A 19142-nucleotide genomic window follows, 5' to 3' on the forward strand; every position below is an offset into this window, starting at 1 on the left:
GAATCAATTACATCTCTATCAGAAGTTTAAAAAGATGTTTACTATTCACCGGGGGGGGGGTACTTTTCTTAAAATTTTTCATTAAAATAATGTGATCTTTCACCTTCCCCATAGAATCTTAATGTGTCACTGCTTTGTAAAACACAAGATAGAAATGCAGAATAAAATTTAGTGATATAAAAATTCTTCAATATTTAAAATTTACATATTTTTCTAGATATAAACTATATCCTCCATTATATAAAATATAAAAGAAAATTCATGAAGAATATAGAAAGAAGCTCTTAATTTTCTGTAACGTTCTTTATAAGGTTTTCTTTAAAGACATGAATGTTTGTATTTCTATTTTTTTTCTATTTTGCCACTTCTTAAGTCAGACGTGCCCACTATAGAACACTGGAGACTTCTGTTTGCCTGAAAACCAAATCTCTGATGCTAAAAAAGTACAAGAGATGGATACCCAATACAAACAGAGAGACCCTTCTCTTGTGTGTAACTTACCACAGGAAGTGTGAGCCACGTAGCCACAAGGCGGCTGCTGATCCAGCGATACCATGACAGGTTTATAAACATCAAAGGAATAATGGGACCCAGCATAAAAATACTTCCGAAAAAGCTTCCCGCAAACAGGAAGAGTATAAAATAAATCCCCTTCCATGACACCATGATTCTGAAAGAGAAAACAAAAACAAAGAATATATTTTATTACTATACATTTAGCTGTTCCAATTCCATCAAAATTATGCATACAATACTCTTTAATGATGAGGCGACCGAATAACTCTGATGAAAGCTAGAAGACACTGAATTTCCTGCTCTACAAGTCTGACAAGTTGCCAGTACACTAGAAACTGATACTCTCAAAACAGACATTTATGTAAAATGTCTGTTCTCCAGAAAAATACAATGTCTGCTGTGTAAGAAGTCTTTTTAAAATCAATTGGCACTTAAGATAAAAGGGTATTTTTCTTTCCTAGGTTACTATTTCAGAGGCTGTTTCCTACCTAGGAGCCAAAATAAAGCATGAAGTTTTGCAGAAAGCTTCCTAAGGGTGAGCACACCTAAAAGCAACAGCAGTCTCACAGAGAACACTAAAATTGAAAGAAAAGAATCTGAAGAGTTCATTCTTCATATCAGACCCTAAAGTTATATCTCTGGGCACCCAGTCTTAGATGGGCTCTTTATGAACTTGCTGGGTAAGTCGGCCAACCCCTCTCCTTTATCTAGACATTTGCCAAAGTATTAACTTAGAGTACCTGAAATCAAAACCTAACATGGATATTTTAAACCAAATGCTTGGAAACATAGCTGAAAATGAAAACTCCAACATTTGATTTTATAACCTAAACTAAATAAATAGAACAAATTAACAGTGAATGAAGTTTAACTTGGTACCAAGTGTATGTTTTAAATTTTACCAATATTTGATGGTATATACACAAAATCCTAAGAAATTCTAGATCTGAACCTTTAGGGAGAGGGACAAGGGAATCATGGAGGAAAAGATGACTAGGAAGCAAGCAGTGGAGCAGACTCCAGCCACACACGGCTAGAGGCATGTGTTCCCACAATCCTCCATATCACTGTCTTTAAGCCTCTTTGCATTAAAAATATCAGCAGCAGTTTCTTCCCAATCTTCAACATAAATCTTTTTTATCAGAAGAAAGGCACACGGGCTTTAAATTCAATATCTCAGATCTGCTTCTTATACACACACCCACTACCACCCTCTACAAATGCTCCTCTCTATTTGAAAACCCTCTCGTCTACCTTTTCCTATCTGTTATTTTCTGCCAGTCCGCCAGCCGGTAGCTAACTCTAGACACTTGTTCCTAACTCCCTGGTGGAGCTACAGGTTTGCACTGTTATCCATTCAGGCAGTATCCTCATAAAAACAAACAAACAAACAAAAAATACTCCTGCATGCTTCTACCTTACCAATTTCTGACTTGAAGTGATTATAAGAAAATAGCCTAGCTATCATCAGAAAGCTTTCCACTGTATAGCAGTGAATCTGAACCCCATGGAGGCTAAAAGGACTTTCCTAGTTCAACACAAAGCATCCCATCCTGCCTAGTCCACCTTCCACTGCATCATGCCATCTCCCTCCTGCCATGCAGCTAAGAATAGGCCAACATCAGTCTTTACCTGTGTACATAAACAAAGACAAGCTAATAAAAGGGATCTACTGCATGACTGCAATGGATTCTAAAGCTCCAACGAAATCTACTTTAATTTTTTTATGAAACAATAAGCATTTAAAGAAATCCCTACTGTGCACCCGTCACGGGGCTAGTCGTCAAAGGTCTCACAAATCTAGGAATGGAACTCAGAGCCTCTTGTCCCCTCCTCGACCTGGGGGTCTCATCTCTCTCTTATGTGCTCTTTCCTCTCTGGCTCTATTTCATAGCCTTTTTCTGTATCTTTACTCGGGTCCTAATTTGGGGGGTCAATAGGTTAAGAATAGCTACATACTTATTTGGAAGAGGCAAATATCGAAGAAAACACAGCATCAAGGGCCAACACAGATGTGCAGCAATCTGAACTAACACACACTGCTGGGGAAAACACAAACTTGTCTGCAGCTCTGGGAAACAGCTTGGCAGTTTTACAAAATACTACATTGATACCCACCATATATATACTAGTAAATCCACTGGATGTCCTGCACAAATAAAACATTATCTTCACACAAAAAGTTTTACCTAGCCGGGCGGTGGTGGCGCACGCCTTTAATCCCAGCACTTGGGAGGCAGAGGCAGGCGGATCTTTATGAGTTCAAGGCCAGCCTGGTCTACAAGAGCTAGTTCCAGGACAGGAACCAAAAAGCTACGGAGAAATCCTGTCTCGAAAAACCAAAAAAAAAAAAAAAAAAAAATTTCTACCTAATCCTTTACAGCACCATTTCTCACAACTGCACAAAGCTAGAACTAACCTGTCAGTTGAGGGTGAGTAGATACTGAATTAGTATTCATCAATGAAGATATATGGCTAATGCAGGCCATTTGAGTTACTCTCAATGCTGTGCTGAATCAAAAATACCAGCTGCAAAGACCTTTCTTTTTGGGGAGGCATTCTGAGCAAGGCTAACCCACAGGAGGGGAAACAGATCAGTTGCTGGCAAAGGTTAGGGAGAAGAGACAATCCGAGTGCCGAAGGATGGCACAGGCAAGCTTGGTAGAAGAGCAAACTGCTCTGTTTCTTGACTGCACAGGGCAGACTGGTAGAAAACACACCCACTAGCTTCCTTCTGTAGAGCTGGGCACTAAATCCAGGCTTCATGCATACCTACACGACTCTGTCACTGAGCAGCATGCACACCCACCCTGGACATTTTAAATCATGATCCTGCCTATAATCTCGCATTTGGGAAGCAAGAATCCCGAGTTTAAAGCTACAGAGTGAATCTGAAGCCAGCCTGAGCTACATAGCGATACCCTTTCACAAATAAAAAATATTTAGAATGACTAACTTGTCATTTTCTTGTTCTTGTGAAATTCTATATTTTAAATTATTTCAATAATAATGATCTGAAATATTTTTTCTAAGCTTTTATAATAAGCCAAATACTGCTTGATGTATTTGATTTGAGTAGACTTTAACAGTCACAATAATCTCATGGCATGGGTATTTTTATTACCCCTATTCTAGACATCAGAATTCTGTGGCACAAAAATGTTAAAGTAATTTGCTCAAGGTTAAACAGCTAGTATACAGCAAAGCTGAGAACTGGCTCCAGGGATCCTGGTGCTGGTGTCTATACTCAGTCTGCTATATTATACATCTTTTTCAAGACTATATTATTACACTACGAGGATAAATTGTAAACAAAGCTTTAATGCTTTATTTTAAAAAGCATTCTGAGTCTTAGACGTTCACAGGAGCTTTATGAGAAAGGCTCACTAAGTCATTCTTATCTTAAGGTCCTTTAGTTCACGGTGATAAAGGTTCTAACAGAGATATCACGAAACTGTCAGTTAGGACCAGGGATAATGGGTGCTTCTCTAAGGTATTCAAGAAGGCATCTTCCTGGAGGAAGCAGAGAGAAAATTCAGGCAGAAAAATAAAACATATAGGTTCATAGAAATTTGAAAGAGTATGGTGTAAAGACTTAGAAATTGCAGAAATATAAAAGAAAACAAGGTTCAGAATGTTGGTATGCAAAAAATCATAAGAGCATTGGCCCTAGGGAGAAAGCTATACCCAAGTTAGGATGGAGAAAACAGCATTTCATCTTGGCACAAGGAGTAGGGAAAATCTAAGGCTTATGACTCATCTTTTAAGACAGATGTTAAAAGTGACACAAACATGGACAGCCTAGCTTTGTTAAGAGCTTTCTCTGGACTCTGCAATAGATAACTCATAAGACTTATTGGTAAAAATAGCAGGACTGAGAAATACCGCTTCGCAGCAGGTCAGACACAAACCACAACATTTGACAACCAGCTGATCATGAGCACACTTCTTTATCTGCATACCTCACCTGTCACATGAGGAGGTTTGGGGCAGATCCTAAGACCTCTGTTAGTTTGAATGTAGGCTTCCTTTGATTTATCAGACACTTTATACAGGGCTTGTGGTATTTATCTGCTTAGCATCTAAACATTTGCCTTGCTTGCCAGCACAAATGTGTAATCCCAGCTACCTCTCACAGAATCAGGGAAATTCCAGGTTCAAGGCCTGCCTGACCACAGTGGATGCGCCACCATCTGGGCAACTCTGATGGACTCTGCTCAGTACAGGAAACTTACAAGGTACTGGGCCTGTCATTTTCTAATGACAGTTGATTTTTATACATTTTCGTTTCCTTAGGGCATATGCAGTAATTCATTCTCTCCATTACTATTACCTAATCCTTTTTGATAAAAAGTTATCTTTCCAGGTTTTTTTCAAGGTGGTAAAGATCAAATCTAGAACCTCTCAAGTGCTACATAAGTACTTTACCACTGATCTACACTCCTAGCCCAAAATTAATCTAGTTGTTAATTTTGTTTATAAATAAATGTGTCAGGAAAGAAAGTAACTCCCATAAATCCTTATCTTTATCCCTTAGGCCAGTGTCTACCTCAACTCTCCTCAGAAGCTTATTGCAGTAGATGGGGACCAAGATAAGAGACACACAACTTAAGAGACCCTGCTCCATGCTGTGTGGAAGGCCCTGCTCTGCGTTGCTACACAAAACACCTTTCTGAGCCATGATGGAATACCAAGTGAATCCGGCACAGATTCCAGTTTGAGCTTGGTTTCTGACCACATGGTAATATAAGCATCGTCGTCCTTTCCATATCAGCAGGTGACACTCATTTTACCCGTCTTGGGCGTCTGTTTTGACACACTTCTGTGAGGTGGAAGGCAGTAGCTGTGAACTAAGAAGTAGAATGACACACACTCCCACTGGACAGTCAGCACCCGCAGGCAGGTCCACCAGATGCCCTGACTGCTGAGTCTGTTTACCAGACCTCACTGAACTCTTACCCACTGCTTCCTAAAGCAGAGGATCTGACCAACTCTAGAAACTGAAGTTTTATGATCACCCCCAGCTGCCCTAGCACCTTTAAGAGTCTCAGTGGTCAGTTAACGACGGCAGTTGCAGAGCGTACTTACCTCTCAAAATGAAACAAACAAGAACACCTAGGGCTGGCAGTGGTGGCGCACACCTTTAATCCCAGCGCTGGGGGGGGGGCAGAGGCAGGATCTCCCTGGTTCAAGGCCAGCCTGGTCTACAGAGCAAGTTCCAGGACAGTCAGGATTACGCTGTCTCGAAAAAACAAAACCAAACAAATAAACAAAAAAGTAGGTAGGTAGGTAACTAGACAGACAGGCAAATACAGAGGTAGGCAGTAAATTTTTAAAGAAAAAACAACTGGAAATGACTCACACAAATAGATAACACTCTATTCTTAAGGACTGTGACTGACCTGTGTGTTCACCAAGTGTTTTTAGACTATCAGTATCTATTCACTGACCTGTGTGTTCACCAAGTGTTTTTAGACTATCAGTATCTATTCTCTGCACATTTCATACGCATGTTACATTAACAACAATGCGAGTATTTTATAGTCTCCCCCACACTTGAATGAAACATGAAGAAAACTTTCACTCCTTAATTCATTTACTTTTGCATTAGTCTAAGTTTTTAATAAATAAGCATGCATTTAACAACTTAAAATATTTTAATTATAATATTATCAAGAACATGTTCATCAATCTATGATTAGGAATATTTGTTACAATCCCTATTACTTTACAAAAGAGTTAGCTGAGACAAATATATCAGAAAAGTTGATAATCTCTCTCAACTAACCTGATAAGAATCATGAAACTCTTGACTCACACAATAAAATCAAATATATAAAAGGAAAACGTGGGCACAAATTTCAATGACCACATATACACATATATAGGTTTATTTAATCTTTTTTGTTTTGCTTTAATTTTTCGAGACAGGGTTTTTCTATATAGCTTTGGAGCCTGTCCTGGAACTAGCTCTTGTAGACCAAGCTGGTCTCAAACTCACAGAGATCCGCCTGCCTCTGCCTTCCAAGTGCTGGGATTAAAGGCGTGCGCCACCACCGCCCGGCTATATATGCATATAGGGTAAGTCTTTATTGGAAAAACGATCATGTAACAATGAAAATAAAAATACTAAATAATCATAGACTGCTTACTGAGATTGCCAGCACGCTCCTTGTGTGAACAGATAAGAACCAGCTGCCCAAGCGCCACACCAGACAAAATCATCACTAAACCACTGTTTTCTAACACAGTGAAAGACTCAACATTTCAGCATAAGAAATACTAATTTTTTAAAATCCACACATGCATACTAATTTGCACAGCCCATTCTCGCGGACACATCTGCATTTTCCTTGTGACTGCTGTTGAAGGGTTTACATAAGTTTCTCTATGTACAAAACAAAGACCCATAAAATCTTTCAGAACCTGGTAACATAAATACATCTGTCTTACCCAGTAAAATGGAATGTCTCTTTACCACCCCCCAAAAAAGCTTTAGCTGTTTTCTTTTCCAATGTCAAGGGACAGAAAGATCGAAGTTAAATGGAACACTCCTTTCTAGAAACAAAGCTTGCGGTTATTACCTCTTTCTTCTCTTGCAGCCTTTCATTTTTATTCTCAATGGCATTGTCACACGTCTTTTATTATAACCAACTTTAAATTCTTTCAGGAAACAGACTACTAATTTAAAATAAATTAAAAATCTAATGTCAACATTACCAACGTTATTCATCTTTACTTCCTAGTCATACAACTGAGTCTCTATTAACACATAGGATCAGGAAACAACTTTACTTAAAAGTTCCATTGAAAATATTCTGAAGAAAAATAATATACAAAGCATCAGGACAAAAGCTTCTTTTGATAAAAATAAGTCAAAACTTTAAAATATTTTCTGTATCAACTGAGCACTCAGAAGAAGGTGAAAAGGTAACACAGAATTTACTCTGGAAAAGACAGAGACACTATAGCAGGGAAAAGACAAACCATGTCAATTGTTTCTTCCTAAAACAGCAATAGAAATACGGTTTTCTCAGGTACAAAACATACAGGTAAACAGGCACTGTAGTCATAAAGGTCTTACAAGAAACCAAACCACAGTTACCCATTCTGGTAAAATGCAACTAAGAAGGAGCAGAACTGGGCCAAGCTTAGGCTACATCTTCTAGAACAGAGCCAGAAGAATGTTCAGTACCCAGCAGAGTCAGTCAACAGCTTCTTCTAACTCCATTCAGGGAAGTCCACTCTGGCAGTTCTTAGAAGCAAGGGTGGTATCAAATGAAAGTGCTTACTTCATTACCTACCTTTGGTGTTTGGACAGAGAAGAAAGTGTCTACATGAGACTTACATATTCTATGTAAATATTTGATACATACAAATATTCAGTTCTCTATCTCCTGAAGCAATCTTTTACTTAAAATGCATTTACAAGTCAGTATGCAGAAAGAAAGAAGTATATGTCTTAGTATGACTCTTTTTACTCAAAATTCCAAAATAGATAAGCAGTCCTGGTGGAGCAGCTGAAATGCTGTTTCTTGATGTGGTGCTGGTCACGCTTAGGAATGGAATAACTTTGAAGTTTCACAGAACTGCACTCTCAAGATACATATGTTTTATTTGTGCCTCTCCACACTATTCATAAAAACGTTACACATAATTTAAATTAGACACTTTATAAACAACCCAATCAGATACACGCAGTCCATGAAAAGAAAACACAAATGGTCAGTATCTGCTTTGCCATTTATATTCTGAAACTGCCTGTGTCCTCCCTTCACAGTTGAAGGGCTATGCAGTGGAACAAGTCCTCCCGAGGGCAGAGGGGTAAGTAGCTGCTATGGTACTGAACATGCCTATCATCGTGAAACAGCTCTAGTTTCACCTCAGAGAACGCCTCCACTGCATGTACAAGCATGTCCCACTACTGTCAACCAACAGCGAAGAGGAGAAAGGAAACAGACCATGGATGGGGCAGGCTGGATGAAGTCAGTCCATCCAACACTGCAGATCCCTACAGAGCCACTGCTGTGCTGCCTACACTGCAGCTCTTGAGGAGGATTCCTTCTGAAACCTCAAACTTGAGATCCATCCCAAGAGCTGAGATTACTGGCATGGCTCCAGCACATCTGGCTAACAGAAAAAGAATATGATACCATTCGGGGGAGTATGACCTCCACTCCCCTAAGCTCCCTATGTTCTGTGGCTAATACAGATGAACATGATAGACACTGAGGCATTGGCCTATAGTTGTAGTGCTTCTGAGGCTGAGACAGGAGGATTACTTGAAACCAGGAGTTCACAGCTAGCCTAGACAATATCAAAAACTAGTCTCTAAAAACTAAACAATATTAAGTGAAATGCACAGAAATCTGTCCACAAGGATGGCTGCCAAGGTAACATACAGTCACCTCTGTAGGATGACACCATCCACAACTGGGACAGTCAAAGGGGTTGAAATTTTCCATAACATTTTCTAAGGAAAGAATTTCCACCTGTTACTTCACAGGAAAAGGAAGCAAAGACCGGATGAAGAAAGAAGTAGAGCTCAAGATCTACTCTCGGTAAGGCCTGTTTGTGTTTTATCCCATTATCAAAGCAAAAGTGGGTATCAAGTGAGAAAGTAGAAATAATCCATGCTCTTAGCCAAATGATTGTTTGCTAGACCCTAAGCTCAAAGTAAAATTTTACACTCAAATTTAAAAACGATTTAATAATACATTAAGGGAGAAATGATAAAAATCTTCCCCTGACCTAAAACTATGCCAACATCGCCAAGATCCTGAGCCTAACAAAAGCAACTAGAAGCCATCACTGAGTCAGGCTTTGTGGCATTCTTGTTACTGCAGCTGAAGAGTGATGATCATGAGTTCCAGACCAACTTAGGCGATATAAAGAAACCCACCTTCAAAACAAAACAAACGTCATCCAATTGACCTCGCAGCATTTATCTCCATTCACTTGATATTTAAACCATGTTCCGTTTCTCCCTTCATGAGACACGGGACTAGCTGGTCAAAATGTGCAAAGGAGGACCATGGATGCAAGCTGGAGAGGGTGCTGCCTAGAATACACAAAGTCCTATCTATACCCACCACCACATAAACCAGGGATGGTGGTGCATACCAGTATTCCAATAGTCCAGAGAAGAGGCAAAAACATCCAAAGTTCAAGATACTAAGTGGCTGAAAGAAGCATCAGTGACTGTCAAAGCAAGCACCAGGTCTAGCAAAATCCTATTTACAAAACAAGGAAGACAGACTGAGATAAGAGAAAGACTGGCAGGGGTGGAGGAGGATGAGGAAGCAGAGAAGGGAGTGTTGGGAGAGGGAGAGGTGACGCCTACAAGTAACTGTTTTAACAGTTCCCTACAACTGTTTAAAATGTCAAGGCAACTTTAAGATACCATCTTACACCTGTCAGAATGGCTAAAATAAAAAACACCAATGATAGCCTTTGCTGGAGAGGTTGTGGAGAAAGGGGTACACTCATCCATTGCTGGTGGGAATGCAAACTTGTGCAACCACTTTGGAAAGCAGTGTGGAGGTTTCTCAGGAAATTCGGGATCAACCTACCCCTGGACCCAGCAATACCACACTCTTGGAAATATACCCAAGAGATGCCTTATCACACAACAAAAGTATATGCTCAACTATGTTCATAGCAGCATTGTTTGTAATAGCCAGAACCTGAAAACAACCTAGATGCCCTTCAATGGAAGAATGGATGAAGAAAGTATGGAATATATACATATTAGAGTACTACTCAGCAGTAAAAAACAATGACTTCCTGAATTTTGCAGGCAAATGGACGGAAATAGAAAACACTATCCTGAGTGAGGTAAGCCAGACCCAAAGAGAGGAACATGGGATGTACTCACTCATATTTGGTTTCTAGCCATAAATAAAGGACATTGAGCCTATAATTTGTGATCCTAGAGAAGCTAAATAAGAAGGTGAACCCAAAGAAAAACATATAGGCATCCTCCTGAATATTAAACTTCATCAGGCGATGAAAGGAGACAGAGACCCACATTGGAGCACCAGACTGAAATCTCAAGGTCCAAATCAGGAGCAGAAGGAGAGAGAGCACGAGCAAGAAACTCAGGACCGCGAGGGGTGCACCCACACACTGAGACAATGGGGATGTTCTATCGGGAACTCACCAAGGCCAGCTGGACTGGGTCTGAAAGAGCATGGGATAAAACCGGACTCGCTGAACACAGCAAACAATGAGGACTACTGAGAACTCAAGAACAATGGCAATGGGTTTTGGATCCTACTGCACATACTGGCTTTGTGGGAGCCTAGGCAGTTTGGATGCTCACCTTACTAGACCAGGATGGAGGTGGGTGGTCCTTGGACTTCCCACAGAGCAGGGAACCCTGATTGCTCTTCGGGCTGACGAGGGAGGGGGACTTGGTTGGGGGAGGGGGAGGGAAATGGGAGGTGGTGGTGGGGAGGAGGCAGAAATCTTTAATAAATAAATAAATTAATTAATTAAAAATAAATAAATAAATAAAATATTAAAAATGTGAGGAAAACAGAATGGGCACATAACTAACTGCACTCCTGTTTACTTTCAATTTTTAATCAATATAGCCATGTTAATTGAGAAACAGAAAAAAACTGCCTAAATACATCAAGTTATTTCAAGCATTTGAGGAAAAAACAAGCAGCAATCACTGTCCAATGCTAACTAAGCATCTTCGGGCACTACATGGAGCACAAGGTTGGGTCCACCCCTCATTCTGGGTATGGTGGAGTGCAATCAACAAGGAGAAGAGGAATACTGTAGACTGTAGGCGCCAAGTTCAAGAAACTAGGCAGTCTGTCCATCTGTGGAACCGTCTATCTGGAGCTGGAATTAAAGCCACTAGGCTTTAAAAATATTTGGTCTCGTGGCCTAGTGTCTCAGCAGACACCCAATGAAGAAAGTGAGGAGTGGGAAGGTAGGACCCGACTTGTACCTAACTCACAGCGAGCTATGACAGGGTGACCATTAAGGAGACCACAGACAAGTGAGCCACTGAAAAAGAATTCAGACACAAGCAGGGCCTGGGCCTAGAGGAGGGACAGTCACAGTTACACTGCGGCAAAGTCAGAGAGAGGCTGGTACTGCCATCCTTATGGGCCACACCACAGGTGGGGCAGGGGTGACTGGTAGATCCTAAAGAAACGTCACTGAAGTCTGGAACTCTGTTGGATTCTGTTGTTTCCAAATTATTTCAAACACTATGTGAGATTTTTAATGAAATGTCACCAATATTTTTCTGTGTAAATGGCAAAAACACTGTACTTCAACAATTTCCTGTTATTACAAAAAGATTTCTAAGACCTAAAAGTTAAAACCACATACACCCACGCTGAGCGGAACATGACCAAAGTGAAACCATCTCAGAAAGGATTATTAGGGTAGCCAAGATGCCACCTAGCCAGTATTTAAAAGACTATCTTCCTTTTCCAATTACTTATTACAGCCCTCACAATGTTAGCCATAGAGTTACAACATGGCCCGGGAACTCTAGCCCTCAGAGACATCAAGTGAATTGAAGGCGCACACCCGTACACAGTCAATTACAGCTTACAGGCTCACTGCTAATGACATAGACAGTGGGAGTCAAGCAGACGTTCGTCACTTACTGAGTGGGCAAGGAATGGAGTAGATCTGTCAGCGAGTACGACAGAAGCACAACAGGAATAAAGTACTGCTATGTGCTACCATGTAGAATTGCTCCAAAAACATCCTGCAAAAGTGAAAGATGTCAGTCAAAGATTCATGGACACTAGAATTTTGTTTCTATGAACTGTCCAGAATAGGCGAAGCTCCAAAGACAGACAACAACAGGTGGGCTGCCCGCTAAGGCAGAGGTTTCAGGAAACAGAAAATGACTATGAGTCCAAATTTATTTGGGGAACTTAAAAGACAGTGGTGGAGGCAGCACAACTCCACTCTGTAAGCCAGTGACTAGCAAACTTTATAAGCATACATAACTGGGTGGTATGTAATTACATCTAAAAACAAGAAAATCAAATGGTGGATTACCAGCACAGGAATAACTCTAGCCAGCTCTACTCTGTAGATCACAAATCCCGAGGGAAAAGAGAAATTATGAGCTGTTATATAAAGAACTACCACCTCAGAAGCTATAAATACAGATATTTGTGAGTCTGGGAGGGACTTCCAGGTGTCAGGTTTCAGACCCGGGACAACTGGCTGAAGTGTCTATTCAACACAGCAAAGGGGACCTGGCATCCAGGTTCTCCCACAACCCCTTTCCCTATCTGTCAGGGGCCCTCCTGGCTGGCATACCTGCCCCTACCCTGAATTCTCCTGCCCTGGGCTGGGCTTCCCTTCCCCAGCTGCTCTTCTATATATAATCCAACCATCTAGGTTACCTGGTCCTTTTATCTATTCTTTGGACATCCTGGCTGCTGTATCTTGTCTCAAGTCTCTCCCCTCTCCTTTTCCATCTACCGTTCTCCACATGGCTCAGGGTCATGTCCACTCTGGATTCTCCCAGATGTCTCTGCATCTGGCTGTGCTCTTCCTTTTATCTAGAATAAATTTTCTCCTCCAACATACCTAGGAGCAGTCACGTCCTTTCCTTTTGTTTTTAATTCACCAGGGAAGAGAAGAGTCAGGGAAAGGAAACATAAGTGCAGAACGGGGCATGGATATCATTAGAGTACATCATATGTGTGTACAAAAATGCACTTCATCATTCTGTATCAGTATTCAGTAACAAAAATGCTAAAATATGCAAAATAAAGCCAGAGAATAAAGGGAGACCAAAAAGTAAAGTAGCATCACTGATAGGAAGAAAGACCAGATACTCAAAACACTACTAATAGCTGTCCATGTGTAGTGACCACGATTGCTTATTTTCGAAGTGGTGCAAAGAACATGGTTTTTATATAATAATAACAAAATCCCTAAAAATACTTTAAAATGAAACTCAAAAGTCAGAATTTTTTAAATTGGGGATCTGAATAGAGCCTATCACTGATACACATTTTAAGAGTAGTATTAAGAAAGTTCGGCCAGGGTGGTGCACACTTTTAATCCCAACACTCAGGAGGCAAAGACAGGTGGATCTATGAGTTCAAGGCCAGCCTGGTCTACATAGTGAGTTCCAGGACAGCCAGGGCTATACAGGGAAACCCTGTCTTGGAAAAAAAAGAAAAAAAAAACAAAAAACAAAAACCATTCAAACAAGCAAAGAATAGTATTAGACCCTAATGGAAAGTATGAAATTTGAATCACATGGTATTAGAAGACATTGATCCAATGTTTTAGATATGCAAGACCTGATATTCAAACTTTGGTCTTTTTCTCTTTTTTCCAGACACCAAATTACTGATTTCACTCAGTCGGCAGGATACCTAACAACTCACAGGAGAGACAAAGAATAAGTTATTTCCCTCATGAAATGACACTTCTTCAAACAACAAGCCAATTACACTGCTTTGAGGGCTCTACTGCCCTTAATAAAAGGTGTTTAAGATACAGGTTATGATAACTAAACAAACAACATTTCAAGTAAAACAAAGACATAGCAGGGCGGTGGTCTTTAATCCCAGTACTCAGGAGGCAAAGGCAGGTGGATCTCTGTAAATTCAAGGCCACCCTGGCCCACAACAGATAGTTCCAGGACAGGCTCCAAAGTTACAGAGAAACTCTGTATCAAAAAACAAGCAAACAAACAAAAGACAAAGACAGCAATTATTCATGTTAACAGACACAAGCAAAATGAATATACCTCTCTTTTAATCTATTCTCATGGCAGAATAACTCAGTTTAGATATAGTCAAGGATATGATACCTAGAACTGATTGCTAAGACATGTATATATATATATATATATATATTTTTTTTTTTCTTGAAGAGAAAATCCCTAACTTGTATCAGGCAGAGACTTTATAACCAGAAAAACACAAAGAATTTCTCCTTAGAGAAACTCTCACCAGCTGCCTCAAAGGCCTGCTGCTGGGAGCCATCTAAAATCACCTTAGGACTTGAGGACCCATGCCATGTAGGCACCATGCCAGAGTAACAAGGTAGAACCAAAGATACATCATATACATTTGTTAAAAATAAATAAATAAATAAATAAAAATAAACTCTCAATTGGGAAATTTGAAAACCACTGAAAAAGTATTAAAGAAAAAGTAGAACTAAGAACTCTCCTGCTCAGAAATAGATCATGTCGTTGTATTATTTGTATCCTTGTATTAGACTTTCTTTCAACCTCTTTGAGATGCCATGATACTTCCATGGTATTTTGTAATTTAGATGGAGCTATCCATTTTTATCCAAAGCAAATCAGATTGAATTCTATCAACCATGAAATTCTCTGCAACTGTTACAAAAATACTTTTTTTCTGGCTTTTTCTGAAAAAACAATGACTGGGTTTCGTCGGCTCATGTACAAACTATATTTTGTACAAATAATAACAGGGTTACTATCTGGAACGTCTGCTTTGCTATTAAAGGATTACATCTGTGACCCTTTTTATTTTTCCTTAGACTAGCAAAAATAAAAATAAGGAGCAGATGGAGAATGACCAGAACTCTATTCATCTATTTTCAAGTATTTCATGTAACATGTTCTCATCATTAACAAATAAAAACATAAATTTAAAAATTAATGTGAAGGCCTGTAAAAAAATATTCATTTGGTAACAAAAGCTCAGAGGCCTGAAGAAAACCAACTAATAGTAATACAATTTTTTAAAGTATTTGTCATAAGTATAACTCTTCTATTTGGTAGGCAAAGCAGTAGTTTTCAAAGCAATACAGTGTAATCATTAAGATATTATGAGACACATCTCTGAAAATTCAGTCAATTTAAAAACCATGCAGCCTATAAATTCACCATGGGAGCATCTGCTCAAAGAGGCATTATAGATAATGGTCATGGAACCCTTCATTTAACAAGCCCATGAAAACTCATGTGTGAACAAAAAGCTAGCAGCTCTGACTACCCAACTCATCCATTTGTGGGCCTCTCCCCTGCAGGTATTAGAGAGCATCACCTGAAACAGGGCAAGCCCTTGACATCACACTTGAGGTGTCAGAAACACAGGCTCAGTTTTGACAGTTTCCTTCCCTCTTTGTACAGATATGAGAATATCTGACTTAAAAGTCACAAACTCAAAATGCTGGCAATAGGAAAGGACTTAGAGTGGGGTAAGTTCTCCTCCGTCTGATCTCCTCCTCAACTACCTGGCTCTATTTAAATTGAGTGCTTTGAAAATGAGTCTTTTTCAGAAGTCATTAGAAGACAAGAGAAAGCTAGTATAAACTATTTTACATTTTGCACCCCAATCCTCGCAATTCTGCGAAATGGCTAAAGCATTCTCCTTTGTTGTTGAACACGATCTCAAAAAGCATTTGAAATGTCTAGACGGCATAACCAGCAGGTAGCAGCTCAGACGTAAACCCACACACATTTAACTCCAAAGCTTGTGTTCTTTCCAATATAGAACTTCAAATTTGTGCAGCAAGAATTCCAGATTATGAAATGAAGACTCCATGGTGCAGACAATGAGAAACACATGGTCTCTACCTCATGAGTTACAAATGGGGCCAGGGAGAGGGTCAGGGTTGGAAAGATTAAGTAAGTGTATGACTGCTCTTGTAGAAGAGGTAAGTTCAGTTGCCAACAGCCATGTGGAAGAGTTCATAGCCACTCCAGCTTCAGGAGATCGTGTCTTCTTCTGGCCTCGAAGGGCACTGCACTCACATGCACATGTCCCATCCCTAAACACACACCTAAAACCTAAAAACCTAAAACCTTTTTAAAATTAAAAGAAATGGGGTTGTAAAGATGATGTTGACAACCCATTAAAAAAAGAAAAGGAAAAAATAAACAAACTTTAAGACCAATAAAGCAAAGCCCAGCTTAGATGAAGGTTTACCAGACAGATGAATTAAGGATTGTTTAATAAAGACACAGCCAGGGACAGGTGTGGGGCAACACCTGCAATCCCAGCACTTAGGAGGCAGAAACAAGAGAAATTAAAGTACAAGACTATCTTGGCTATGAAGGGAAACCCCACATCAAACAAAACAAAACACGCATTCTAAAATTAGCAAGAACAAGTGGAATCAATGTGCTTAAGTGAAACCACGGTGTCTAAAGAAGTTACTCAGTCTGAGACTGCCACGGACATGTGCACTATACTTTATTTAAAACAAGTACTTGCAAAAAAGTAAACTACCCTTCAGACAGCTAACCAAAATGACTAATGCAAAGGCTACATTTAAATAAACATTGCAGTTTTTCTCTAACATCAGTATCCCTAATCACCCGAGATCGTCACAAAAGCAAATTCAGTGCATATTCTTCTATTAAGCCAGACTACTCTAAAGCCCACAGGACTGCCAGGCACCAGCCTAGAAGCTACAGGGAGCAAGAAATTAAGGAAGGGGGTGAGGAGCAAAGGAGTGCCAGCTAGTGCTGGAGTTACTGGATTTGTATTCATTCTCACAGGATGGAAAACACCAGAGGATACACGGGAGGCAGAGGCAGGAGGATCTCTGTGAGTCTGAGGTCAGCCTGGTCTACAAGAGCTAGTTCCAGGACAAGTTCTAAACCTACAGAGAAACCCTATCTCGAAAAACAAAAACGAAAACAAAACAAAACAAAAAAAAGATAGAGAATACACACAAGGCCACTTCCTCAGTAGCCAGCAACTTACTACTATACACTGCAGATAATGCTTTAGCCTTAAGACACAAGACCTCAGAATTCTCATGGAATGTACCATCTAACAAGAAGGAAGTCAAGTTCTCCTAGGGCTTTTACAAAGGGTACGAAAGTGTTACCCCTAAAGGGTTTCCTTGGCTAACACACACACACAAAAAAAATGAGCTAAAATTAAAAAGTTCTGCATAAGTTTTCTGTGTTTTTCTTTTCTCTCTGTCCCTCCCGCCCTTCTGATCATTGGAGGTTGAACAGGTAGCATCAGGGGCTAAATGGTCAGAGTATGGCATCTGGCCATTACATAAGATTAGCAGTTACACTGTCTAAATGGTCAGAGTATGGCATCTGGCCATTACTATAAGATTAGCAGTTACACTGTCTTAGTTTCTCACATTACTTGCATTTTTGCATATGGACTTTGAGATTTTGCATATGGAGCTAGGTCATAGGTTGAATTAATTTCTTTTTCAATTAATTATATCCCACTCCTATTCTTTCCAAGCAAAAGCAAACGTTTGTATTGTTAAAAGGACTTGTATAGGAGTTCTGCTGAGGAGAGGGAGGAGGGAACAGGAACATGGCAGGAAAACTCACAGAAACTACTAGCCTGGCTCATGGGAACTCACAGAGTCTCAACAACCAGGGAGCCTGCATGGGACCAACCTAGGCACTCTGCATATGTGGAACAGGTGTATCGCTTGGTCTACAGATGGGATTCCTGGTGATGGGAGCAGTGCTGTCCCTGGTGGCAGTGCTGCCCCTGGTGCTCTGACTGGCTCTTAGGAACCTATTCCTCACATGGATTCCTTGCCTAGACTGAATACGGGGAGGTGCCTGGTTTTATGGCAGCTTGATATGCCATGCTTTGCTGATGCCCAGGAGAGGACTGGCCCTTTCTGAGCTATTATGGAAGAGGGGAAAATTGGGTAGGGGGAGAAAAATTGGGAAGAGGGGGAGAAAATGGAAAGACAGGAGGGAGGGAAGGCTACAGTCAGGATATGAAATAAATTAAAAAAAAATACTAAAGCAAAAAAAAAAAAGGGAGACATAATATACACACTGCTCTACTTATCCATTATAGCAGTGGCTCTCAACCAACCTAATGCTGTTCTTTAAAACAGCTCCTCATGTCAAAGTAACCCCAGCCATAAAATCATTTTTGTTACTATTTCATAACTGTAATTTTACTACTACTATTAATCATAAATGTAAATACCTGATATGCAGGAATCTGATATATGACCACTGTGAATTGTTGTTCAACCCCTAAGGGGGTCACAACCCACAGGTTGAGAACCACAGCATTTAGATTAGATTATTTCGTTACCACTACAAACAGGAAAAAAAAATTTGAACATGTTGGCTCACTATGTAATCCCAGCATTTGAGAAACTAAGATAGGAAGATTGCTTCATGTTTGAGGTCAGCTTAGGTGTAGTTCCATCCATGGCCTTGGCTACAACGTTGAGACCTTCTAAGGGGAGAGGGGGAGAAAGGCAACAAAGAAAGTGAAATGATTTTTTTTTTCACTAGAAAAATTCAAGTGTTATTCAACAATAAATTTTAGTGAAATCTACGAGTATTAGATTTAATGCTAATAAAAGCAGGCCTCTTTTCCAAGTCAGTCCCCCCATTTCTGCCCATCACACTAGTAATGGCGAGTACCGGGAACCAAGCAGTGCACAGTGCACCTTAGAGTGCAAAGGAAATGGCCTGAAAGTTGGAGCGATGCTAACTCCACGTACTGCAAACCTAGTGAATGGCTTCAGCAAGTTGCTGCCACTCCCCATGCATCTTCCCCGTTAGTTTAAAATTAGTTGGCCATGGGAGGGCCAAGCCAAATGAAGGCAACTATTCCTGAAGAGCAGCTGTTGACAACGGTGGCAGTGCCTATCTCTTACCACAGTGTTTGCAGTGG

General features: G+C 40.2%; 1 protein-coding gene across 4 annotated transcripts in view; it reads right to left on the reverse strand.

The window, feature by feature from the left end:
• Positions 1-19142, reverse strand: part of Lclat1 (lysocardiolipin acyltransferase 1) — a 121560-nt gene that overhangs the window by 71750 nt on the left and 30668 nt on the right. For all 4 annotated transcript variants that reach the window (XM_057788624.1, XM_057788615.1, XM_057788633.1 and 1 more), the window contains exon 2: positions 502-670. In XM_057788624.1, coding sequence (XP_057644607.1) covers positions 502-666 — 165 coding nt within the window. In that variant the 5' untranslated portion in view covers positions 667-670. The remainder of the gene's footprint in view (positions 1-501; positions 671-19142) is intronic.

This window comes from Chionomys nivalis, chromosome 1 (genome assembly GCF_950005125.1).
Source record: "Chionomys nivalis chromosome 1, mChiNiv1.1, whole genome shotgun sequence".
Taxonomy (NCBI): domain Eukaryota; kingdom Metazoa; phylum Chordata; class Mammalia; order Rodentia; family Cricetidae; genus Chionomys; species Chionomys nivalis.